General features: G+C 39.7%; 2 protein-coding genes across 5 annotated transcripts in view; one reads left to right on the top strand and one right to left on the bottom strand.

Moving 5' to 3' along the window:
- DNAJC24 (DnaJ heat shock protein family (Hsp40) member C24) overlaps nucleotides 1–13933 on the top strand; it is a 35408-nt gene extending 21475 nt beyond the window's left edge. For both annotated transcript variants that reach the window (XM_033063164.2, XM_033063165.2), the window contains exons 3-5: nucleotides 2418–2556; nucleotides 11524–11592; nucleotides 12366–13933. In XM_033063164.2, coding sequence (XP_032919055.1) covers nucleotides 2418–2556; nucleotides 11524–11592; nucleotides 12366–12490 — 333 coding nt within the window. In that variant the 3' untranslated portion in view covers nucleotides 12491–13933. The remainder of the gene's footprint in view (nucleotides 1–2417; nucleotides 2557–11523; nucleotides 11593–12365) is intronic.
- Nucleotides 13488–26440, bottom strand: part of IMMP1L (inner mitochondrial membrane peptidase subunit 1) — a 30862-nt gene continuing 17909 nt past the window's right edge. For all 3 annotated transcript variants that reach the window (XM_033063161.2, XM_033063163.2, XM_033063162.2), the window contains 2 exons: nucleotides 18221–18331; nucleotides 13488–13648 (listed from right to left, as the gene is read on the bottom strand). In XM_033063161.2, the coding sequence (XP_032919052.1) occupies nucleotides 13580–13648; nucleotides 18221–18331 (180 nt within the window). In that variant the 3' untranslated portion in view covers nucleotides 13488–13579. The remainder of the gene's footprint in view (nucleotides 13649–18220; nucleotides 18332–26440) is intronic.

Genomic DNA, 26440 nt, shown 5'->3' with positions numbered 1-26440 from the left:
TGTAAAACAACTGGAGAAAGGACACTCATTTGCTGTCTTGGAGAAGGGAGAGAAGGGCGGTTGAGTCAAGGGTGGATGTTTGCTCCATTCTAAATTCCGGATTTTGATTAGCAAGCTGGAGAGTAGGAAAATACGTCAATAAAAGTGTAACAATAAGTACATAAATCCAGATGAAACGGGGTCAATGGAATAAAAAAAGAATAAGAGGAGTATTAGAGTAAAAGAACTGATGTTTGAGTATTTTTCTTAGTGTAGATGTAGTTTGCTGAAGGCATGAGATAATAATAGAGGAGAAAGGCCAAGAGAGGAAGGAGCAAATAGGTTCAGAAGGCATGGAGACCAAAATGGAGAGAAATAGATACAGATGCATATTTTAATGAGTAGGTCCCTTACAATGGAGTTGATACAGGTTAGATGAAATTGTAGTCTTTCTAACATAAAAATTGCATATGCTGCAGATACTAAATTTTCCAAATCTATAGGAAAGGAGTTACGGACTGTATGATAAACCTGAAGAATAATTAATTGTCTGCATTATTCAAGAAAAGAACAAAGAAATATTTTCTGCATTGATTATTATTTTCCCACGGTATTTTAGTGATGTGTGGCTTCCTGTATTTTACTGTCTCCTTCCAGTATAGTTCAGAATAATTTTTCAGTCAGACAGGTTCTGGTGCAGCAAAAGGAAAATATGACCAGTTTTCTGGGAGTGTTCTCTCAACAATCTTGGCAGGAGAGAAGACATCATGCTTAGCTCTGCTTTGGCCACTTGGTCAGTAATGTTTCCATGTATTTCTAACTGATCTGAGAAGGTGTGGTCTTTGTGGCCAATCCAAATATCTAGCAGTTATCTATACAGAATACAATAACTTAAGGCAATAACCAAAATTTTTTGTTTTTGTTTGCACCTTAGAATTTTGGTATCTTCAGTTCAGGAGAGAAAAGGGATGAATCTTTATGGATCACAACTGTTCTTCAGCCGTATTTTCAGCAAGTTGTAAAATAGTCCTCAGTCTTGAATGCAGAGGGGATTTCAAGTGGACCAAAAACAGCATTTTGTGCGCAGACCTCATATGTGAGGTTGGAGGTACATCCACCTGTGTATGAAAAAACAACCTGTGAAAAAACCTGTGATCAAAGCATTTTGCTCACCCATCCCTGCTGTTGTTGAACAGGGGATTTGTCTGGGTGTCAGCCATCAGTGCCAATGACAGATACATCAATGAGCAAATAGACTCCATGAGAAGTGCTCCTTTACATTTGGAATTTTATCAACTACACATGTTGCTAGTATTCTTTTCTTTCCAAAATGAATTATAAACTAAAACAGAGTCATTTAGACAGAAATCTGCATAAACACTTATAGAACAGGTGACTACATCTTAAAATCTGCTTCACATTTCAGTGACCCAGCTGATGTGGGTTTAAAGGGCAGTTAAAGCCCCAGAATATGGGAAAACTTGGTCTATGACAGTCATCAGCTGGTAGCCTGATTATATTGCAACTTTCTCTACTTGGATGCTGCTTCCTGTTGCTCCATCACGTCTACTGAGCAATTAAAAATATTAGAAAAAAGAGATTACTGGATTAAAACTACAGGAAGATGGAGCTTTGAGGGTTCCTTTTCAGTAGGCATTGGAACCGCTCAAGTCAGAATGCTCTGCTCAGAACAAATGAGAAAGAAAACATGTTACCATTTTAATTATTATTGTCTGTTTAACGTGGGATTTCTTAAATAACCATGTTCTTGAATAACCATTTCTTAACTAAAATGACACAATTTTGTCGCCAGTGATCCGTGACTTTAAGTATTTGGAAGGGCTATTGATTCACTGAACTGTTAGAAATCAAAGATGTTGAGGCATATTTTCAAAAGTAGAATTACATGTAGTATAAATTATATTTGATCATGTATATTTTATTTACCATTTAAATCATAAAAAAAGCTAGGCACGTGTAATACAGCATTCAATTTATCTGTAATAGCTTTAACTAAACATCAGTAGTTATGTTTAAATCAGCTCTGTGTAGTATTATGAGAGCTTCCAGCACCTCCTCTTGTTCCTGTGTCGTAGTCCCCTGCATGTACCTATTTCTGTTTGTGGTAGTCACTCTCTAGGTAAATTGTCCATAAGGCCAGTGATTCCGTCAGCAAATTATCCAGAAAATGCCATCAGTGCGCATGGTGACACTCGTGCCACTGGTGGTTCTGTTGCCATTCCAGTGGGATAATTAAATTGGCAGGTTCCTCTTTGTGCCCAGCATCCTCATCTCCCTTCCTTTGGCTCCTCAGCTTAGACCTTCTCCTTTTCTCTGTCCTCCTCACTGAGTATCAAATGCATTATTGATTGCTCCTCTCTCACCCTCCTCACTTTCACTCCCCCAACCCTTTTTTTTATGTTGTTTTTGATTGGCAGTATCATCCCGACAAACAGGAGGCAGATGTGCCAGCAGGAGAAGTGGAGGAGCGCGTGCAGCGGTTCATCGAAGTTGATCAAGCGTGGAAAATTCTAGGGAACGAGGAGACAAAAAAAGAGTATGACCTGCAGCAGCGTGGTAGGTTCCTGCCAAGGAGTGCTGGAGTGGCAGCAGCTCTTTAAATAAGCAGGGGCTGGGAGTGGTAGTTAGATGGTATTTTAAAATGCTGTTTAGTGCTGAACCGAATGTTTCTTTCACTCTTGTCCTACTTTCAAACGTGGATCCATTATTTATAGCCTGTGCTACACATACATTAGCTGCTGAAAACACAGAATTACTTCCAGCAAAACGTTAGGGGGCATTATTGCTGATAGTTTGAATTATTATGAAATTTATACTAATTGCAGATCTTAGCCCTTTTTATTTTATAAAGGTAGCTTCATTAATTGTCCTTAATTTTAAGTTTTATGCTCCATTTTGTTGCAGTGTTTTAGATGTAAGTATTAATCCATCCACACCTAGTGCTCTTTGTGTATGGATTTATAACTAGAATCATTACACACATTATTTTCTGTTGTGGATGTAATTCATCCATGGTCTAAACTAGCCTTTCTAAAGCAGGTTTGTAAATAATATTTCAATATAACATATTAACTAGCTCTAGCATGCATTCCTTTTTATAGCTCTCAGAAAATAGCTTCTTAAAACAGTGACAGGCTGTTGTGAGAAAGAAAGGGGGAAATGTAGGTCAGGTCTGTCACACATGGGCTACCATTACATGAAGTGATAGGCTGTCTTTCTGCTCTGGCCTCAGGATAGGAGTCCCTCAGCCTTCCATTAGAACCTTCAATAAATGTATATCCACCCTACATGTTAATGGGGGGAGTCAATAATAGTGGCTTGCCCATGGGGAAAACACTGGGTCGCACTCTGCAGTAACACACTGGGGCCCGGCATTGACGTGGAGCCACCACCACAGCGGAATGTGCTGATAAAAGCCCAGTGTCTGTGCAGCTTGTTATTGAATTCCCTGCCATTGTAGCCTGGCACACCATCAGACCTTGCTCCCTTGTGCTGATTTTTAACTCCCCTGCCGCTGCCGGTGCCACAACTTGGAGAGACAAAGGCGTAGTCACTGTGGCATCACTGCGGGATAAAGAGGGTGGTGGAGAGCTGGAGGTACACAGGGTGAATTCTCCAGCTGAATAACCTTGTATTTCAGACTTGGTGTGGCTTTGGGAAGAGAGGGGGAGGTTGAAAACAGAGTTGTTGAATAAATATTTTAGAAGAATGTAAAAAAATGGATCTTGTTCTATTTGTAATGTAAACAGTATTAAGATCAGACTTACATAAATTTTTCATCTCAAAGTTATTTTTGAAATGCCTGAAGGTGGTGTCAGAACAGGAATTTCTGCTGCCCAGCACACTCATGCTATTGTACTCTTACCATTGTAATATTGGTTGTACCTTTTCACAAATTGTATGTGCAGAGGAAAAAGGAAATACTAGAGATTAAGTTGGGAATATTTTCAGTATTTGGTGAGTTTTACTATGAAGTTGCATTTTGCCTGGATCAGGTTAATCCACTGGAGTAGAGAGCTACATCAAGATTTTGTTTTCCCTTGGGATTTAAAGACATTGCTATAAATTAGTTGTGACCTTAATTTGAGGATTATCTGTGTTTTTTGAGATTCTTTGCATCCAGATGAGTTCTCTGAAAAGCCATCTCGAGATTCTATATAAAAGAATTGGTAAATAAAGAAATCAGATTGTACCTGTGTTTAGACAGGTGTTTGGTACTGAGATGGTGATGGGACATTCTGTTTTAGCACAGAGGGTGCCATTCCCAGGGCCCTCATGTTTCAAACTGACCCACACCTGACACACATGTGCAGTGCTGCTGCATTCTTTCCAGCATGTTCCCTGGCAGCAAAATGATGGGGAAATAAATTCTAGTTCTTTGAATGCCTGTCAAGCTGCTTCTGAAGTCATGATTCTAGACAAATTCATAGACACTGCCATAAAAGCTCACAGAAACAAAGGGATTGAGACAGCAGCTAAGGGGAATAGTGATGAGAGAGATAATACAGCAAGTTAGGAAGATGCAAAGGAAGGCCAGCAAGCAGGATCTGAAGGATGCCTCTGTGTGTGTGTGTGAGTGTGGCTGCCCATCAGCAGGAAGCCTTTTGCGCTGCAGTCTTTTCCCCATTTCACAGATTGTTTATTTGTATGTACCTTCTTGTGCTACACTAAGTAAATCTTAATTACTTGACTCAGAAATTCAGTAGCCAGAGAAATTCCAAGGAGATAAAATTCTGTGTGGCTCTATGGTTTTAATTTTCTTTTTGTTTGAATTGTTGAGAATAACAAGTGAACGTGCTTTTGTATCTTAATACTGCTTTTCTCTGAAGGTTTCCCAATAATCTGCTAATTTTTTTGTTCCTTCAGGCCATAGCATTAAAGGGGAAGGGACAAATGACAAACTGTTCAGAGCCTAGGCTCAAATACTTATCCAACTTTTTCTGATCTGGAAATCTTGTAAGAACTGCCTTTTTGTACGTTTTCTGAAAATTTTTCCAATTGATTGTTTTGTCAGATAAGAATACCTTTTTATGATGGTGAATCTTTTACTTGCAGTCCCTGTAAAAAATTCGGGGAATGGAAAAAAAAATCTGCATGACAATTTACCTATGAAGAATAGACTTGGGGGTTTTTTGTCAATAGATTTTCTTCTTAGATTTTTCCATTCTTTGTTTGATACCAATTTAAAAAATATGAATATGCAGTTCAAATCAAGCTTGACTCTGATAATTACTAAACTTTTTGGTGTGGATAAAACCTTTTTGCCATTGGAAATCATCTGAACCCTGAAAGTTCATGTGTTTATGACACAGCTGGAAAGAAGAAAAACTTCTCACAGAATCAGAGAATCACACAGGCAGGAAGAGACCTTCACAAGAGATCAATCTCCTACCTAAAGTCAGTCCTCATAGTCAGTTTAGTGTCTCCATAGTGTGTCTCACAGCTTTAATGTCTCCAAGGATGGAGATTCTCAAGCTGCTATGGGCAGCAGTTCCAGTGTTTGAACATCCTCATGGTAGGAAAACTAACCAAACAAATGAAAACCAGACCCCAAATCAACCAAAACATGGTTTGCTTCTCTCAAGTTGTATATGAAGGACTTCACAACTTGTGCCTTTCACTTCTCTTCCTTCCTGTACTGCTGTATTGGGTTATTCCAACCCAAAAGCAGGACTTCATTTTGGTTGAACTCTTTGATGTCCCTGCCAGCCCATCTCTATATCCTATCCAGGTCCCTTTGAATAGCAACCCTGCAATGTTCCTGCATTTTTGTTGGTACATACAAGGGAACTGTTTCTAAACAATCGCATTACCAAGGCAATAATATGAATTCACTTTATGTCTTAATTACTGATTTTTTTGTTTTAAATATTAATGGAAAGGTCACAAAATTAAATCAATAAATTGGTGCATTAGATTAATTTCTGGTGATAAGTGTGGCAAAAAATTCAAAGCTAATACTGGAATTGGCACTAAAACCAGTAGCTTTGTATATGATTTTGGGTGGCAAATTAAAGAATCTAGGAAGTTTTTTTCATGTATGGCTCTAGTGAGGTTCGGTCAAGGATGTTCCATTTCCACATGAGGATGGACATGATGTCCATAACTCATAGAATCACCAAATGGTTTGGGTTTGAAAATACCTTAAAGCCCATCCTGATACAGCCCCTCCACCATGGGCAGGGACACCTTCCACAGGACCAGGTTGCTCAGTGCCCCATCCAACCTGGCCTGGAACATTTCCAGGGATGGGGCAGCCACAGCTTCTCTGGGCAGCCTGTGCCAGGGCATCACCACCCTCACAGCCAAATAATTTTTCCCCACTATCTAATGAAAACCTGCTGTCTTTCAGTTTGAATCTGTTCTTTCTTGTCCTGTCACTATGTGCCCTGGTAAAAACTCCATCTTTCTTGTAGCCTCCAAGGGTTTATAGGGTGGGGGGAAGAGTTTTCACATCTTGGCACATACCTCCTTTGAATTTTCAATTTTTAAATTACTTCTAGAAAATTACTGTAGATGCAATTTTAATACAGGAGTAACATTCCAGTGTAATTTCTGTTTTGTTCTCGTGTCAGTTCTTAGGCATGAGAAATTCCAGATAATGGTTCTGGTTCCATCCTCTCTGTTCCTCTCCATTACACAATGAGGCACAACAAAAAAAAATTACAAAAAAAAAATAGACTAAACCAGGCAATTTTGTAATATCTGGTCACCAGTGCTGGCTTTACTGACAATAGCAGTGGTTTTGCAGTGTGCCAGGTTCTGCTCCGGATGTGACAGAAGTGTATATTCCTTCTCCAGCCATGGATTTGTAGCTGGAGCACGAGCCTGTGAAACTCTCTGGGGTTAAATCTCATCTGCAGCAAGTGGAGTGGGATTGTTCTGGTACTCTTAAAACAATCGTCTCCCTTTGTTATGGAAATTCTTAACACATGACTTTTTGTTAAAATTTCAAATTAAAGTAAATGTGATTGTTTTAAATTAACCAGAAAGACTCAAATTTAAGTAATTGTTTTAAAACTGAAAAGCCCATTAGGAAAAGTTAACTTGTGAAAACATCCAGTGAGTACTGTGGTGATTTTTATGCAGAGAAGATACTGTGAACAGTATTTGACTGACAGTACCTGTGTTGAAGTTTAATTGTGTTTGGTTTGAAAAAAGAAAATAAGAATTTATACCTGATAAAGAGTTAGGTATTATGACTATTTTTACTATAACCATAAACTGTTAAAAGGGTTGAATTTCCATTTACTGCTGGCAACTCTTTCCCTAAAACTCAGCCTTAAATAGCCCAAGAAATATTTATTGTATCTCCAAGTGAAACTTAAATACCTTTCCTCTTTTACAATTTCTGAATGACCCAGCAAGGGCTCTAGTAAAGCTTTACTGAACCAAGCTGCTAATAGTTATTTAATGTTGTTATGCAGCCTGAAAGAATCTCAGTAGATTTTTCCTTTTAATCTCTTTGAATTGCAGGCTCATAAACCTCTCTGATGAGCCTGCCAGTGTTTTCTTAGATCCTGCAGTTGAGACAATGGAGCTGCAGAATCCTTTCACCTCTTGTTGTCAGATAAATCCAATAGATGGCAAAGCCAGGCAGGCTGTGCTGCTGGGGAATTAAAATTTGTTTCAGAAGTTCTGGTGGATGATCAGGTCCTCACATTTCCCCCTGTATGTTCAGGGTGTGTTTCAGAAGTGACAGCTCTGTACCCAGTTTTACAGCCTGAGCAGACATCACATGGTAAATTCCCACTCTCCTTTGGCCAGAGGGTAAAAATGGGACACTTTTTAGTTCAGACAAGCACCAGCAAGATGCCATGGCTGTAATAACAATGATGCAGATGAAGTAAGGAAGGGCACAAGAAATCTCAATCTCTGTGGGAGCCATTAGGTTGGATGTTCTGCTTGCAAACTCAGATTGTGTGGTGCCTCTGTTTTTAAGTGGCTACCTCTATTTCTGCTGTCTCAGGGTGTATTAGGATATTTAGCAGGAGAATTAGAAAATAGAAAAGCTTTGTTCATCTTTGGAAAATGTTCCTCCTGCTTGAACCAGACAGGCAAATAAATGCAGTGTGCAAAACTGCTTGACAAGAGCTTTTACTGGATAATGTGTGAAGTCAAGAGTACTAATAGAAAATATTTTTTTTGAGATAACCAGATTCCAGACTTCAGAGAATCACAGTCATAGAATATGCTGAGTTGAAAGGGACTTAGGAGGATCACTGATGTCCGTGCACGGGATACCCAAGAATCACACCATGTACCTGAGCATTGTGCAAACACTTCTTGAGCTCTGTCAGGCCTGGTGCAGTGACCACTGCCCTGGGGAGCTGTTCCAGCGCCCAGCCACCCTCTGGGTGAAGAATCTTTTCCTGATATCCAGCTTAAACCTCATCTTACTCAGCTTCAGGCCATTCCCTTGAGTCCTGTCACTGGTCACATAGAGCAGAGATCAGTGCCTGCTCCTCCTCTTCCCCTCACCAGGAAATTGTAACTGCACTGAGGTCTCCCCTCAGTCTTCTCCAGGCTGAACAGACCCAGTGCCCTCAGCTGCTCCTCAAGGCCCTTCACCTTCCTTGTGCCCTCCTTTGGATGTTCTCTAATGACGTAATGTTTTGTTTATATTGTGGTACCAAAACTGCCTCAGGACTCAAGGTGAAGCCATCGCAGCTCAGAGCCGAGTAAAACAATCCCCTCCCTTGCCCAGCTGGTGATGCTGTGTCTGTCCTTCAGGATCTGAGCATTAGATGAGGAATAATGATCTCTGTTCAGCCAGGGAATTGTGAGGATTAATTTTGCCTGTTGGTTGGGGTTTTTTGTGTTTTCAAAATTACAATTGCAGGAACGAATCAGAAAAGTTTCGTTGTAATTCTGTTCCCTGGGCTTCATATTATACCATGTTCAGAACAGAAGAGAGAGCAGAGTTCTTCTCAGCTGCTTCTTCCTTACTTTAATGGTCAGGCTCAATGATCTTAAAGGTATTTTCCAACATAAGTGATGCTGTGCTTCTATGATTCACAGTTACTTTACTTGAAGTTTGGTAACCTCAAGAATTTGCATCATAGCAATTCTCTTCAGGAGGCTCATGGCCCATCTGCCCTTTTGTACTTTCTGGTAGTGAGGCGTGACCCAGGCCTCCACCTCCATTCCTATAAAAGTTATTCTGGGAGAAATCCTTCTTCATTAATTCCAAATGGGAAACTCTGGGAGTTTTCTAACTCAGTGTTTTGGTACCTGTAGATTCAGATCTTTTCATTGTACAACCTGAGACTCTTTCCCTTTGTGAAAATGGTGAGTTTTTCTTCCCAGTATTAAAAATAAACATGTGCAATAGGAAGCATTTGCCATTTCCATACTGTTCTCACAGTTATGGTACTGTCTTATTTGATCACAGTGGTGAGCCACATAGGTGGACAAACTTGATTTTGAACTCTTGTTTTCTTCCTCGGAGAAAAGGAGGAGTCTGCTTCAAGCAAGGCCTGCTGGAGGAAAGGCCTCTGGCTGGTTTTTTGGGTGTTTTCAGGACATTCACCATTCCAGTCCTTATGGTTTGTAGCTTGTACCAAGCAAACTCCCAGTGGTGTTATTTGGGATGAGATGAGGCCATCTGATCTTGTATTGTGACACCTCACACAGTTAACTAATATTCTCATCAGGTGGAAGGAAAATGCTGTTACTCCACATAACTGGTGTGTTTTTCTGTTTCCTTTCATCATTACACTGCTGCTGATTTTTTCCCTTTCTTTTGAGAATAGTAAAGCACTGGGTCTGAGTGGGTTAATTTTCTTTTGGTTCTGACCTTTTCATTACCAAATAGGTGTTCAGCAAAGGTAACATAAAAGAGGCTGTACTGATCCTGTCATTATTTCCAATGTGTCCCACTTAATTGCTTTCATTAGAACTAATTTAGATGAGGCTCATTCCCAGGCATGTATATAATGTACATTGCAGTTGAAAACAGAACAGTGAGTTGCAGAAGGAAGACTGGGATTTAATACTTGGTGGTTGGGTTGTGGTGATGAAGGAGGGAATTCTCCATTACCTGCTCAGCCAGAAGTTGGAGAGGGGCAGTTTTTCTGGGCTGCTACTGGAGAGGGGGCTGTGAAGTCCCCCAGTTCAACTTTTCAGGCCATGCAAGTTACAAGTTACACAGTAGAGGCTGGGAACCACTTAGAACGATTAAGTAGTGATTAAGTAATCACTACTGTCTTGGGAATTAAAACAGCATAGTCTCTGAGTTTTCCAGCAAGCGCTCAATAAGCAGTTCTGGAATAAGACATTATTTCACTTTTCAAAGAAAGTTGTAGAAAACCCTCCATGCTCTCAAAAACTACTAAACTATAAACAGGCTTAAAAACTGAACACTTCAAGAGAAGGAATACCCCCCCTCCTCAAGAACAACCTCATTTAAACTGTACATAGGCACTGAGCTCCTGAGTGTTGCCAAACCCAAGGCATCTCTGTGTATGTCCTGTAGTTCCACTTTGGGGCATTTCTTGTTCTTCAAAACACAGCATTTGGGGAGTTGGAGTTCTCAGGGGTCAGGCAGCAGCTGGAAGGTTTTGTGTCATTAAGTTATGAGTGGTTTTTGTATTTTTTTCACTTTTTGTATACTAGTTTTTTTGGCTTCACTTGTAACTTTGATGACAAGCTCTCACATTATGAAGCTAAAGAAATTGGTGTGAATTCTGTGCATCAAATATGAGTTGCTGATAAATGGAAAAAAAACAATTTGTAGTGCACACTCTGCATTTGATGCTGTCAGTTGTGTAGCACATCTTTCATTTTATGCTGTATTCAATGTTGGAAGAGTCTGGGGGATCAAATGGCAGCAGGTCTCTCAGGTACAGACCAGAACTTGACTTTCTGTCTATGCTCAGAGACACTTTATCATAAAGAGCACTTGGACTGGTCTTCCCCTGCAAGTGTTTTGTATTTATTTCTTTGCAGGAATCTCAGTGGTGCTCTCACACACAACATTCCCTTGGTGCTTATTGGAAGGGTTTTATTTGGCTTCTCCTTTCTGAGGAGGAATGGGCTGCCTGAGAGATACTGAGGAGTCTCCATTTGTGAAGATATTTAAAATCTGCCCAGACATGGCCCATCCTGATAGGTGATCTTGAGAGGTCCCTTTGGACCCCAGCTGTCCCACAAATCATGGAAGTACAGGTTAGCAGACTTCCACCATTTCAGCTCGTGGAGTTGGAGCTACAGCCAGGCTTTGAAAGGCACCTACATCAAAACAGAAGTTTGCCCCTAATTTCATGGAAGTGGAATGTGCAAAAGTGCTGGTTTCAGTGTCTTAATTCAGCAATACATTCTCACCTTTTATTTCTCCTGGCTGCAAGAGGACGTTTTCCAGCTTTTGCAGATATATATGGAAACTAAAATTTTAGAGGACTAATTTTGAACTGATACAGTAGTCAAGGTAGGACTCTCTAGTAAGACCCAGATTGACTGCTAGGTATATAAAATTATTAATTTATCAGAAAAGACTGAATATCTGTCATGTTTGATTTATAGAAGATAACCTGACAAAAGAATGGCCACTTCATGCACAGATTTATCTTGAGGACATGTCCTGGAATGAAGGTATGAATGCCTTGCTGCTGGTTCTTAATGCTTTTCGTTGTCCCAGTTACTGTTTTCTATTTCTTTCTGCATCTTGGACCATTGTTGTCGTACTTTAGGTGCTGTATTTTCTGGGACAAAGCTGAGATTACCTGGATTAGAATTTAACTTTCTGTTACATTTGTTTTCCATTCCATCTACATCACTTGTCCCACCCTCACTTGCAGTACCGCTATTCACCCATCTCTTCTCTTGTATAATTGAGAGTACATAGATTTTTCTCATATCTCTTGTCCATCTTCTTGCTCTTCCCTGTGTTTTTTTTTCATCTTCCACTGTTACTTCCCTCCTGCCTATTGTTCTGGCTTGTTTATTTGCTTTTGGAATAAATGGCTGATTTTTATTTTTTACTTTCAAGTTATGAGGGAAAAAATCCTACTTTCCTGTCTTCTGTTTTAGTTCCTGAGTTAGCACCTTGTTTTGGAAGCATCCTTGATCTGGCATATGTATGACTAACACCACTTAGTTTTTTCTTTTAGCATCAGCCATTTCACAGATGTGCACCTTGTTATTATTGGGGTTGGTTTTTTTTAAGAGACTCCACTGGCCCTGGTTATTTAGTGTAAGAATACCTCAATCACTGAAACATTTTGAGATTATTTTTTTGAGGTACAGATGGTAGCACAGATACTGATATTTACAACCCAGCAGTGGGAGGTTATTTGTTAGTAAGAGCAGCTTATAAATTCTTAATTCTTCAGCACTAAAGGCATTTTTGTTTCTTTTTTTGGCAGATGAACAACTCTACACTCTGTCCTGTCGATGTGGTGGGAATTACAGTGTCTTCAAGAGTGAAACCAAAGATGTGTCTTTGGTTTGTTGTGACACATGTTCACTTGTTATCGAGATCCTGCAATGATTGTTTCAATGAAGCACATAGAGCGTTACAAACTTTTCAAAGGACTGGACAAACAAGTGACAGCATCTGCTAAAGAAATGTATGTTAAAGAAAAGGGAGGCACTACAAGAACAAGTTAATTCAGGCCTAAAAATGACAAGTGCCCCTTTGCTCACACAGCTCTGCAGAAATGAGGCTTGGATTTTCCTTCTGCAGCTGAAGAGCTCTTTATTAAACACCTCCAACCCAGAACATGAGTTCTCTACAACTGGAATGGATCTCCTGATCTGTTTCTTTCTGAGCAAACAACAGAGTAGCTTCTTTCAATTTCAGTCTGAAGCAGCTCTACCTTGGGCCCTTCCTCTTAGGTTAAATCCTTTTAACAGCTCAGATGACAAAATTCCATCAGGAGGCACAGGTATGAGAATCCTTTGAAGATAATGAAGAGCAAGGTTCAGCAGTGGGAAACAGGAACATTTTCTATTTATAAGCTAAATATTTAAGTTCAGGAAATCCTCTCCAAGACTGGAGCCTAGAAGGAGGAGGCAGAGGCTGGCAGCTGGAAGCAGCTGGGTGTCCCAGTGCTGAGGAGCAGGGTGGTGCCTGTGCCCTGCCCTGTGGCAGTGACATCACCTGGGCAGCCTGGAGCACGAGCACATGTTGAGCTGAGGTTCTCCATCATCAGAAAAAGGAGTCATCATTCCTGAGAGGAAAGCTAAGGAGGAAGCTGTGCTCTGACCCCACCGGTGCTGTGTTCAGTGCCAGCCCTGGCACCACCTGCTGATGTAGGGAGAGCCAGGGGATGGCTCATGGCTCTGGCTGTGTGACAGCACAGAAGTGCACTGTGCCTTTTCCATCCTTCTTAATACTCAGTGCTAACCTTGGCTTGGAGCAAATCCCCAGAACTTTCCCATAAATCCAGACACTCACTGTGGCTCACCAGAGGAAGCAGGGCAAGAGGCACATCATTTTTGTATCATTCCCATTCTGAAGTTAGGTGTAATCTCAGACATCTTTGTCAAGTAATATTTGTGTTTATTCTAAACAAAAATAGTTCCATTCATTCTAGTAGAAAATACTATGAAAACCGTCAATAGTAACTTAAGTCTTTTAATCATCAAGAAATCTGTGGCCATTGGGGCTTGCACGTAGAAATCCAAAGTCATTCAGAGGCCATATCTGTAAAATAAAGCACAGGTACAAGAGATTTTAATCACAATTCAAAGTTCAGTATTTTTCATTTGTTACTGTAATTGTTTCATAAACAGCATCTTTTTTTCTCTCTTTGGTAAAGAACTTTGCTCACTGATGTGCTTCTCTTACTAGGAGTAATAAATACTGTGTATTACAGGGAATTGTTCCATAGTGTGAACTTTACAACTTATACAGGGCATGCTTTGCTATGATGAGCCTCACAAATTCCATTGCTTTTTTCACCTTTGGAAATAAATATGTCCCTAAAGAGTGTCTTTCCACTTCAGTGTTTTCTAGCTTGTAAAGTTCTTCATGACTTTAAAGACAATCTCCTAGATTGGTCAATCTAGGAGAAAAAAAGCACCCCACACCTGGACCTCTCCATGGTGAGGTGGACATGTGTATTTTCAAGATGGGCCTTTGAACTGACAGTACCACACCTTGGAAGAAAAGATCTGTTGGCTACAGGTAAACTTATACAAACAGGAATGAAAGGGTGGAGTGCCTGCCACCATCCAGGCTCTGGACAAGGGGCTTCTCTGAGAAGGGGACAGTTATTTACAAAAGAGCACAACTCATCACCAAGTAGAGGTGTCCAATAAACAAATCTTCTCTCCAGAAATTAACTGTATAGCTGTTCATGTACTGAATTGTCCCAGGAGTACTTTGCTCTGCACAGTCATTAATTACATGTAGGATGGTCTTGGATGCAAAAAAAAAGTAATAGGAAAGCATGGACATTCATTTACTCATTGTCCTTTGTCTCCCTTGAATGTCTGTGTCTCTTGGCAAGAGGTTCTCTCAAAGATGGCACAGGGGCTCAGCAGGAAGAAGGGGGGAAAGATGATGCTGAATAATCAGTGCCCTCTGTGGCTCTAATCCCATAAAAATTTCACAGCCCCTGCCCAAGATGAAGCAGCCTGGACAGAGAAAGGTGGGGTACTACCTCACTCCCAAAGCATCTGTCAGTATTTTGTTGATCTCACTTATATTTTTCCTTAAAATTTGGTCTTAAGGTATAAGAACAGCAACCAAACAGCAACTCTTGAGTTCATGGAGCAGCCACAGCACAGAAGGAGCCTTTGCCACTTTCTGTGTGGAGTGAAAGAGTAATTCATATAAAAGAGGAAGCACAGGCACAGGTGCAGTATTTCTACCCCTGTGATCTGTCCCCAGCACCGAGGGCCATGACAGAAGAGGCTGAGGCAGCTCAGGACAGACAGGGCAGGAGGCAGCAGCATCAGCTCACTCCTGGCTGGGGATGTGCTCTGCTCCAGGCTACTGTCAGGCCCCTGGCAGCACTGTACCCCATCAGCTGAGTAGGGCCCTCAGGAAGGCTGAAGGATGAGTCACACTCAGGACCTTAAGTTCTGTGCATCAGAAAAAGGCTGTTGTGCAAGGTCTTAGAAAATACTGGTGGTTCTGGCATGTGCAGTTAGGGAGGAGCACAAGGAACAGCTGCTGATACACAGAACCACAGAGGTGATGTCTCTGTGCTGATCAGCTGGGAAGCTATTTAAGTTCCACACAAAAATACAGATACAAGCCAACAACAGAAGGGTGTTTGTGATCTTGGTTAGCAGCAAAGCTGCAGAATTCAAAGCTCTCCAGAGGGCCTGTGCTGGCTGCAGGCTGGGTGTCAAGTCTTTGTTTGGCCTTGAAGGCAAACAGAAGTAAAAGGAAAGAAAAACATCCCATATAACAAATCTAAGCTGATCTCAGTAAGGGCCTGGAGAAGGAAGTTTTATAATCCATTCACTCCAGCACAAATCTCATTCCACGCAACTCAAATCACACCTATTGCAACTTGACTTTCAGTCAAAGTAATCAACTTAGCTTTAAACGTTGCTTTAAACAGTGTAGTTTGAAATTTGTCACAGTAGTCTTGGTGGTAGAGTTTGAATAAAAATGATGTTTTATCCAGTCTGCATGCAGGGAGAACCTGAGAAACAATATTGGTGGTTGGAAAGAGATGGAAACCCCTGCTCTGTGAAACAAAGACATGCCACTCTGTGGTGATGCCCGAGTCCTTTTAAGTTCTGACAGAAGTTGACTGTGACTTGCTCATTCAGACTGGCTCTTCCAATTAGCAGCTCTTTGCCCTCTTTGCTTTGGCCTACATAGCTAGATTTGATCTGATGGATGGGGCATAAATGGGGCTAACTAGCTCTTTTGAAGATATACCATAGGTCTAGTTCTGACATGGAGCCTAAATCCAGGAAATGCACAGGATATCCTACCTAGGACAGGATGAAGCATGAGTTCTGTCAAAGTGGGATTCCCAGTGCTTTTACTGAATTTGCAGCTGCTTTGATTTCAGCAGCCTTTATGGAATGACCTTGTGTTTGGAGTAGCAGGACATACAGTTGCAGGGAGAAACGGGAGCAGACTGGATCATGTGTTGGTATTTCTGTAAGGGTTAAAAACTGGTGCACCCACACTGACTGAGAACCTTTGGTGTAAACTTCAGAAAAACATTCATGTTTTGCCAAGAATAGGTTGGCTAAACAAATTCAGCCAGCTAGGTTGGCTAAGCTCACTCTCTTCTGTTGAAATCCATGACTTTCAAATTATATTTGGTTTTTTTAATATCTGTTTCTACAGAAGTAACTTAGCACTGAAAGGCACTGTTTCATCTGCTTCTCCAAAATCCAGTCTGAGATAAAGCCACAAAAACTTCCATTCTGAAGGCAGTAAAAACTACTGGACGAAAGAGAAGCCAAAGAGCTGCAGCAGGCTGCATTAAAAGCACACAGAAGTTTCCTGGCCAGTGGTCAGCCACCCCTGTGCAGGTTGTATCTGCTGCCTTCCACTGCAGTGTGCAGCAGCAAAACACAGGAGCAACATCACTGGATGCTCATGTGACTAACCAGAACCCAACTAAAAACACTCACTTGAAGAACAAATTCATGTTTACTTTTGTTAGGCACCATATACTTAAATCTCACGAAAACTTGAATAATCTAATCTGTGCTACTGTCACTAAATAACTGCTGTAAAATCTGGGTACATTATTTTGGTTAGGTATCAAGTGATTGCATAATATCTTTTTTTAACAGACAATGCTCTGGAGCCCTAAAGTAGTGCTTCAATATGAATTACCTGTGTATGAGTTCCACTCATTTTACAGAGTGTACTTAGGGTTCAGTCCTGTCAGTCACTCCATTAAGGTCTTTCAAACACCTTCCTTGTCAGGGCCCAAGCTGGACATAAAATCTATTGCTGTGGAGAGATACTGTGACTAATTCTGGCTGTCCATACACACAGGTACTTGGTATATCCAGTATTTGCTTACAGTCCCCTTAAAGTAGTAAACAGCAGCTTTTCTACACCTGTACATCAGTTTGGAGAAATGCTTTTCTCAGCAATAATGCTTTTTTTGCATTATTACTGCCATGTTCTGATTAGAGGAGTGTCAGCAGATAAGCATCCTTTGTCTCTTAGCAGTCAATAATAAAAACTAAAACTTGGGTCATAAAAATAGCCCTGTTGGGAATCAGCATTTTCCCCTCTGGTGTCCAGGGTAAGGCAGACAGCAGGAGAAGGGACAGGGCACCAGGTAAATACCAGGGAAGAAATCAGAGCAAATACGAGCCAGGAGGAACAGAAGTCACCCAAAATTTGCCAGTAGGGCTGTGTTGTCTGAGGTTTAGGAAGCAATTACTGTTGTGCTCAATAGCTGCAAGGGGGTCTTTTCTTTTTGAAAAGTCCCAAATTGTGTTCATAAATACTGTAAATTAAGGATATAAGACTTTAAACTGGAAAGATCTAATCTTCCCTGTGTAGTACAGGTGTGCTAAATTATGGGTTTGGGGATGTGTTGAAGTATATGGAGAAAACCTTTTATATTGTTCTGAATGCACAACTTAAATCCAGCTTTCTAAAAGCAGGTGCATAAGTGTGTAATACACACTCCCCTGTTTCTTAAACTTTTTATGGAGAGGAAATTGTGTTACATTTCTTCATTTTGCTACAAGAGTAAATTAGTAATGCAGATGATAGGAAAAAATAATTTAGTGTGACGTAAAACTGTGGAATTGTTGAAGCAGAAAGAGAAGGAACTGTGATGGTTTATAGAGTACAATATTCATTCAAAGCACTTTTTAAACTAAAAAGCAGCAAGGCAAGGCTACATGTCCAAAGTATGTATGCAAGTCCTGGAAAGAGAATCTTTTCCTCTATTTTGTCTTTTGGACCACAGAGCTACAGCAATGAAAAACCATTTTGCAGAGAGGCAAGAATCAAAGTAAGGATGGAATGTACCTCTGTGCATAGGGTGTATGTGTGTACATTTGTGTTTTCATCATGTTTGGATTTGCTTGCAAAATAATTCCTTCCATTTTCCTAGCAGTGACTGCTCAGTGCTGCTTCAAAGTCCTCCCTCCAAAAACCCCATCATTGTTGATTTATCCTTTTACAGCAGGTGGTGGAGTGTTCATGCTTTCCTTTACATTTGCTTTGGCCAGACAAAGTTGGGGAGGCAAGTTTCAATACCTAACACCCACACATTAAAAATGTTTTAATGCAACTATTTTTAGATAGTATAAATTCACACACCTTAAGACAAATGCGTCCTCTTATCAGCCCATAAGGAACAGGTCCGTAGCACCTGGAATCTGTAGAATTCCTGAGATTATCACCTTCTAACCAAACATGTCCTTTAGGCACCTATGATTAAGCAAGATTGAAATGTAAAAAGAAACCAGGACAGAATGGTGTTAAGCACATTTTGCCTTAAGAGTGTTTTTCCTGATTTCTGTGCTCTTTATTTCATGACTGTCTAATGAACTAAATTTTATTGAATCTAGTAAGACCCACTGCCGGATTTAGAGGGATGAGAAGGAGTGCTCCAAAGTATCTGTTCTATCATGTGCTCAAAAACCAATGGTTTGCAACAAAAAATCCAAAATGAAGATGTAAGAGGTTAGACCAATGTGACAGGGTCATTAATTTAATAGACTTCAAAAGAGGTCATTAGGATGTTGACTGAAAATCTGCCCTCCTGTCGCAGTAACAGCATGAACAGGGCAGCCACACACTCATCAACATCCTGGGGCCAGCACCAAGGCTAGACCTGTTAGTAGATTCATGATGAACTAACTGGTAATTGATTGTGACATCAATTACGAATAATCTCATCATTTTATCGGAGTAGGCTTGTCAAAGTTCTAATTAAGATCACAGTTCATTCTATGTGCAGGCAGAATCCACAACACATTATATTGCAATAATGATGATCACAAAACAGCAAATCCCTTTTTATAATTTGAAAATTAATGATGGTGACCTTATACTATATGACAAAGACCTTTCATTGCCCATATATATTATGCATTAACTATATTACATACCACAGATTCATGGCATTCACTGGCTGACTCAATGACAAAATAAGAAATAGCAACATAGCTGTAACAGTTACCTAAATGAGAGTATCAAGCTTTCATATATGAAAAGTTACTCCTACAAGTCTTAAACTAAGATATCTGCTTGGAACATACAATACATTTTACAATATTTTCATTTAAAAAAAGTTTCAGTTGCAAATAACCTCTATCAAGTTACCGACTAAAATACTTAATAATTACATTTCTAATTGGGTTTTGTTTCTAAAATTTTAAACCAGGCCGAAAATTTAAATGAAGAAACATATTCTCAATCTAGAGAATATTTAATATGGGCTTTAAACTAACATACATTTTTCCAAAACCAAGTATGTACTTGAAACACACACATGGAATTGTGTACTATGACCACAATTCAGAGGAAAAAATATGGAAACTAACTATATAAATAAACTATTCAAAATTAAACTCACAGTACGAGTAGCATGAATGTTTTAGAACTGAGCCACGCAGACTCTAAACACAACAGTCTACATAAGAGAGAGTTCATGGGTAAAAGATTAAACAAAGTGAAATACCACGTAAAGGCTGATTGTAAACCAGTAAGAACAAATCCAAGACCCCAGTGGAAGAAACCACAATTGGTATTTGTAGGCCAGGTAACACTCCCTGGGAATCTGGTCTTTCATTTGAAGCTCTTGCTTAGCCATGCTCCCACGTGCCTGTTAGCAGAACCAGGATCCAAGGCTGGCACACTGCTGCCAGAGCCCCTTTGCTATGGCAAACGTGTCAGCTGTGAATTGAGATGCCACAGGTTGCCTTTGGCAGTGGCAGAACAAAACTCACTGCAGAAAGTGTCTGTGAGCCTGTCCATCCCTCCCTGTATTTCTGTGGCACTCAGGAAAGGTGCTGTAGGTGTGTCAGAGGGCACAAACTCTCAGCATTTGAATCACACATGACCAGCAAGGTCTAACCCCTTTTGAAACCCACTGCCATCTCCTTCCACAGGCTCAGGAATACCACCTCCTTTGTTTTTAACTGATCCACTTCTTCAGCCAAGCTCCTTTACTGCTTGTTCTCCCAGTTCATCCAGACAGGAATTCCCTATTCAGCGTGTGTGTCACCTTTGTTTGGTAGGCTGATCAGATTCCTGGCATGTGCAGGGAAGGGCTTCCTCTGGGAAGGCCAGCTAGTTCCAGCTAGATGATTTTGGCCCTCCTCCTACCCAAGCAGCTTCGCAAACAAAAAAAACCAACCCAAATTCAATTTAAACATTTTAAAAAACTTCTATCCAGAGCCAAATGACCTGCGTAAAATGTGCATCTTGTGTTTTTTATAGATCTCTGTTTGACCATGTGCTGCCACTGCTGTTTTCCTCAAAGATTCCATGGAACACAGCCTGTTTGGGATGTCCAGCAGGGTAGTTGGTTATTTGTGTTCACTTAGTTCAGGGGACCCAACCAAAGCACTCCCTGTGTGCACATCTCACACTGTGAGTTTGTTTCTCACGTGCAAATAACAGTGTAAGGCAGCCTCCTGACCCTTCTGCTGCAAACTCCCCTGTCCAACATCTACTGGAATAACAAGTCAGACATCAAACTGCTGTCACTGTGACAGACTCCCTCAGCAAATACACAAACAGGACAAGGTGGAATTACTATGAAAGGTAGACTTTTTTCCTTAAATATAGAAAGCAAACCCATGCTAATATTTCCTGTTGCTGCAACTTCTTGCAATGTGCTCCTGTTGCTCCTGTGCTCCTGCTCCCCTTGTGCTGTTCTGGTTCCTGTACTTTTGCACTTCTCCCAATTCACAGGCAGAATGTGATGCTTCTCTTTCACTGTGTAAAATAAAGAACTACTCATAACTCAAGTATATCCAAAAACTTTCTAGAACACGTCCCATATTTCTACCAAGCTCCAGAATGACAAAAAATAAAATAAATGCTTTTGCCTGCAATGGTGTAAAACTACTTCCAGTAGTAGGAATAATTATTTGTCTAGATAGGATGTTCACAGTTTGCATTTCAGGTAGAACATTCGCAGTAAAGTGTCTTCCTATATCCTGAAATTTAGCACTTAAGGTAAATTTTGCAGTTCTCCCTGGAAGGCATGACTAGGCCCTACACCTCTGAATTTAGCATTAAGAGGACTGTCAGAATGTGCAATTCATCTAGGAATAATGCACTGTAAAACCTTTGTAGGGTGTCTGTCCATCATCTAGGCACTTCACTACAACCTAGAATTGAGACAAGCAATAAAAATCACAAGAATTATAGGAAAACGTAAAACCAAATACCAGTGAAAGGCCACAATCATTAATTTTTTTAAAATTAAAAAAAAAAAAAAAAAGTAGTATAAACCCATTTGAAATAAAGGCCAGTGCCAGAATCCTTCAAGGCTCTCTCTACACCACATCACTGATCTCAGTGGGATTACATACAGGGAATAGTTCACTTGGAGTATCAGCCTTTGCAGAGCCAGGATCTAATCTGAAACACTGCACAAGCACACTAGCTGGGAATAATAGTCACCAAAGAAAAAAAATTTACTGTTGGAAACCTGTATTTTTAGTAAGAATGTATTAATTACACAGCAATGTGCTGCTGCTGCCAAAAAACCCAAGGCAAAGGGAAAGCCACTTGTGTGACAACTCACAGCATTGCATTTTGGTATCTCCAGGCAATGGAGCTCTTGGACAAAGGTAACTGTATCCAAGAAGTACCACTGAAATCGCAGTTCCCACTACACAGAGGGACTACAAAGCCACACTGATGAGGGGTAAAAGCATTGCCCTGGGCTGGGCAACATTTCTGATCCCCCCTACACATAGCCAGAACTAAAGATGGGAAAATCTCACACTTCAGCAGCTGAATTTTCACAGAACCAGTGGGACTCCTGCAGAACCAGCAATTCCTCAGCAGTGCAGGTTGCTGTGAAACGCTGCCTCTGACTGTCTGCAGGCAACTCCCTCTGCCTCAGCAAGCCGTGTGCCTCTGTTCCCTGCAGATTATCCCAGGATTTACTTCCAAGGGACGGCAGTTCTCAGGCAGAACCGGTTATCTGCACAGCAGCTTAAATGTGGGAGAATGAAAGACACCCATCAGACAGGACTCTGCTCCCTCCCCAGAACAAGGCAGTCCTTGGGAACAACTGAGTTTGAAGCAGTAGTTCATTCTCTTTCACCCCAAATAAGCATCTTTCATTGCAACAAATTGGCAAAATTTGCAGAGCTGTTGGAATTTACTCAGTGGTGCAGTTAAAAGTAGCAAAACTGAAGTACAGGGCAGGTATTTGATGCATACTCACCAGCATAAAACAATAATTTACCTAAATGGGGGGGAATCAAATAATTATATTCTTTTGGTCTCTTTACATGATGCCAAACTTTTTTCTTTGATTATTCAATTATCTTCAAACCAAGAAATAAGAACGCTGTGCTACATTAACTGCCATATTAGGAAATTAATGTATTGCAAATAAATCTAACAGACTAAATTATCTGCCTCAAAAATACCCCCAAACCCAACCAAAAAAACAGTTTTTTGTTTTGAGAGAGCTTTTGCCAGTGATTTTAAAGGACTTATAAACATGAATGTCTTGCAATCTCAAAAAACATCAGCACGCGCAATCAGCTGGGAGTAGATGTTTGAACTTTTGTAAGGTCACAGGTATTCACATCACCTCCAGCAATATCAAAGTTTCTAACTTAAGAAGAACTTTAAATCATTCCCATCTTTTCTTTTCAGTTCAGAGGCTTCCTTCTTGAGCTATGATAAGAACTAATCTCAGTGCTGGACAAAAGAATAAAGTCTGCAAGTTCTCATCTATCCCTACTAAGGTCTATTTAAGTGCCTCCTACTTTGGTACAAGCAACAAATGTAATTGCTTCATGGCCTGCGGGTGTTCATTTAACAAAAGAAGCTTTTGTGAATAAACCACAGGTGTTACCTTTCTTGATTAAAGTGAAATATGATGAAAGATTCTACAATATCAAATGACAAATTTACTAAATACTGATTAAATTGCCTTATTTAAGTAAATTGCATCTAGTTAGGATAAAATATACACCACAGAAATGCAGGAGTTTGTTTTATCACTCTGTACTGAAAGTCTCACATAACTACCCCTTAATCCTTTATTTATTAATTCAGAACCAAGACTGAATAATGCTTAACAAATACTTTTTTTAATGATCCAGTTGCTCCAGGCACTGTTTCTGTAGCTTTATCATAAATGTTGTTCACATTAAGGCTGCCATCTGTATAAAACCAAACACATTAATTAGCTCAATATTTTCAGAATCAGGGTAAGCATTTATATTTACTTTTTTGAGCTGAGAAAGCTATTAAATGGTAGCAACCATACTGGAACTTAAACTGTATAGCAGACATTAAATCAACATCTTCTATGTATGCTTAAAAGGCTGAATTACCTGGAATTTAATATTTCTTAATAGAACAGAATGAATTTACCTTAAATTTATAGGTACTTGCAAAGAGTTTAGCATTTTTCCTCTACTTGCTGAACAGTTTAATCTGCTTATGAATAAGACATAATGTACTTGACCCAGTTTGTTTAAATGCACATATTAAAAAGAAGACATTATGATGTTGGTCCAGGTTGTTATTAGAGAGGATAAGAGTGAAACACTAATGTGTTTTTATACAGAAATCTAATTCATTGTGATTACATATTTGTATTATTAATTCATTCTCTGTACTAAAGACATTTGTAATTTTAATGGAAGATTTATAAAAAAGGTAAGATATGAAGACTTGTCTAAGTTTTGAAATTAAATATTAACCAATATTAAAATACTGAAATTAAATTAAAATCACACTTCAGAGTTAACTCACACATCACTGGGGAACTAAGGAATATTAACTTCGGCTTGAATTTCTAAGACATTTTTCTCTACTGTGCAAGCACAGCAGTTAGGTGTTGTTCTGTAACAAAAACCTGGGTGTTACAGTGACTTGTCAGTCAGTCATTTATTCAATGTTTGGGGTTTAACCATTGCTGCTCCTTCTAAACTTTGTGTAATGTAGGAGGAACTACTATTGTTCTGAGCTCAGTCATATGGAACCTAAAGGGTTTGATCACTACACTCACAGCTTCATAGGAGAGGTTTTCACATCAGAGATGTCTATGCCAGTCAAATGAGAAAAATACCTGATTTCTCTCAGTATCACTTTTTACCTGTTGCAAAACTTTTCAACTGTGTTAAATAATGCAAACAGTTCCACGCATTGTTTACTGCTGTAAATGTTTAATGCTGAGATCTAGATCACACTGTTAAATACACACAAATCAATCAGCTGGTAAAGCTATATATCTAATTTCTAAAACCTCTAAGAGCTAAATTTAAATTATTAGTCACCTTTCATTTTCTAAAACTATTATCAGTTAAAATTAAAACTGGTTCATGTTCTTAGGCCAAAATTTTCAGACCCAAATCTCCTAGCTACATTTAGGAACTCCTGGACAAAAATTCAGAATATGTCTGAGATTCATCAGTCCAGACTCTTATTAGCCTTAGATTTACAGAAGATTGAGTGTTTTAGAAGCAAATATTGATTACAAATCCATCAAAGATTACTTAACAGTTTACAGAGACCTTTCTGACAGCAATAATTAAGAAGGGTTTCATTTTCTTCTCTAGACAGATGATGTAACAGGGTCACCCAAAAGTGTAAATCTGAGAACAAAAAACCCTGTGGGTGCAGACCCCAACTGGAACTTACTGGTTCTAACACAGAACCCATCACCATCACTGGTGTGCCCTGTGCCCACTGCAGGTTCAGCCTGGGAGGGCAGTGGCTATTAAATAATATCAGGGTTAAGGAATCTTGTCACCAGCTCCACCAGGAGTGACCTGAATCTCTCCTGCACAGCTGGTACAGTGAAACTAAACTTGTGCTCAGAAGCTTTGAGTCCCAAGTAGTTGGTTTCACTATCCTGAGCAGCTCCCTAAAAGTTATTACTGAACTTTGAGCAGAGGAATAACAGAATCATAAAATGTAGCTACTTCTATGTTCTTGAAGTATCACCAAATTAAAATTGCAACGGTACAAAGACCAAGCCACTTGAGCTGAAGAAACCCTGGAAATATTGGGAATTAGACTGATAAATTCATTTGTGCTTCTTTTCCCTTGAACAATTTAGTTTTGACAAATCAGATTTTTGATTTAAAACAACTTCTCAGAAAATTCAAAGTAAGCATGAGTCATGAGCTCTCTATACCGGGATATAGAGCCATCAGCAAACCAACAAATATGCCAAATTAGCTCTCTCTCCCCCAGACATTCAGCACAGCTCCTGGTTAGAATTATGGCATGACTTTCTCTCAAGCCTCTAGAACACTTAGAGCTAAGGAGGAGCAAGAAAATACCTTACTCATTTTCCATATCAGCAACTACTGAAACTTACTCAGTGAAGTACTAAACCATGAATGTAAACATTAAGCTACTTAGAGCAAAGGGAAAAGAAGTGGAGTTTTAATGAGGTTTATTTTTAATTGCTACTTAGGATATTTTAAAGAGACTATCCAATAGTACTGAGTGCTGTGAAATATCAGACCATTTTCAGTGTCTTGCACGGTGTACCCAAAACCTGTAGAACTGGGCAGTGATTAAGATACTGTGTTGTTTGCCTTGACATTATGCTATTCTTAGTGCCCACATCATATTCTTACTGCATTTGCCAAGACCTGTTGAAGAGTTAATAGCACTGTGCAAACACAGTGAGGTACATTATCCTGGGAATTCTATTAGCTCTGGAGCTCCCACAGGATGAGGAGATGCCATCTCTTAGCACAAGGCAAACACACTCCCCCAGCAGCCAGGCTGGCAGCATTAGTGGGAGCTGTGATTGATCACCAGCACAGGGTTGCTGAGATATGGATTTGTATCTCAGCTTTTTATCACTGGGACTTGCAGAAGGCAGTTCCTTATTTACAGACTCTGCCTCTATTAAGTGACATTATTAGGGACTACTTTTGTTTAAGTGCCACGAAGGCTCAGCATATTGGTGGTTTATGACATACAAGCTGTTTGATTCTGATGGTTTACCCCTCACTTCTTCAAACTGTAAATAGGACCTGCAGCACCAGAACATATGGTACGTAAAGAAATTAAAGCTAAAGTAAATGGCATTAAAACTAATTCAAATAGAGCAATAAGATACTCAATCTGAATTATAAACCTGTATTAAGACATTTATAAACAGGAAATAAAAGCCTAAATATGAAAAATAATCTCTCAGCTGTTGTTTGGTGGTTTTTTTTAAGGACCATTTCAGGGGTTAACTGTGATTAATTTCCTTATTAATTCTCATTATTTACATCCATATAGTTAAATGAATAAAATAGGATATATTTTAAAAAGTGAAAGTAGTTCTGAATACAACATTAGTTGTTTAGCTTTTTAACT

The sequence above is a fragment of the Catharus ustulatus genome, chromosome 6 (assembly GCF_009819885.2).
Source record: "Catharus ustulatus isolate bCatUst1 chromosome 6, bCatUst1.pri.v2, whole genome shotgun sequence".
Taxonomy (NCBI): Eukaryota; Metazoa; Chordata; class Aves; order Passeriformes; family Turdidae; genus Catharus; species Catharus ustulatus.
This window is presented reverse-complemented; position numbering and strand designations above follow the sequence as displayed.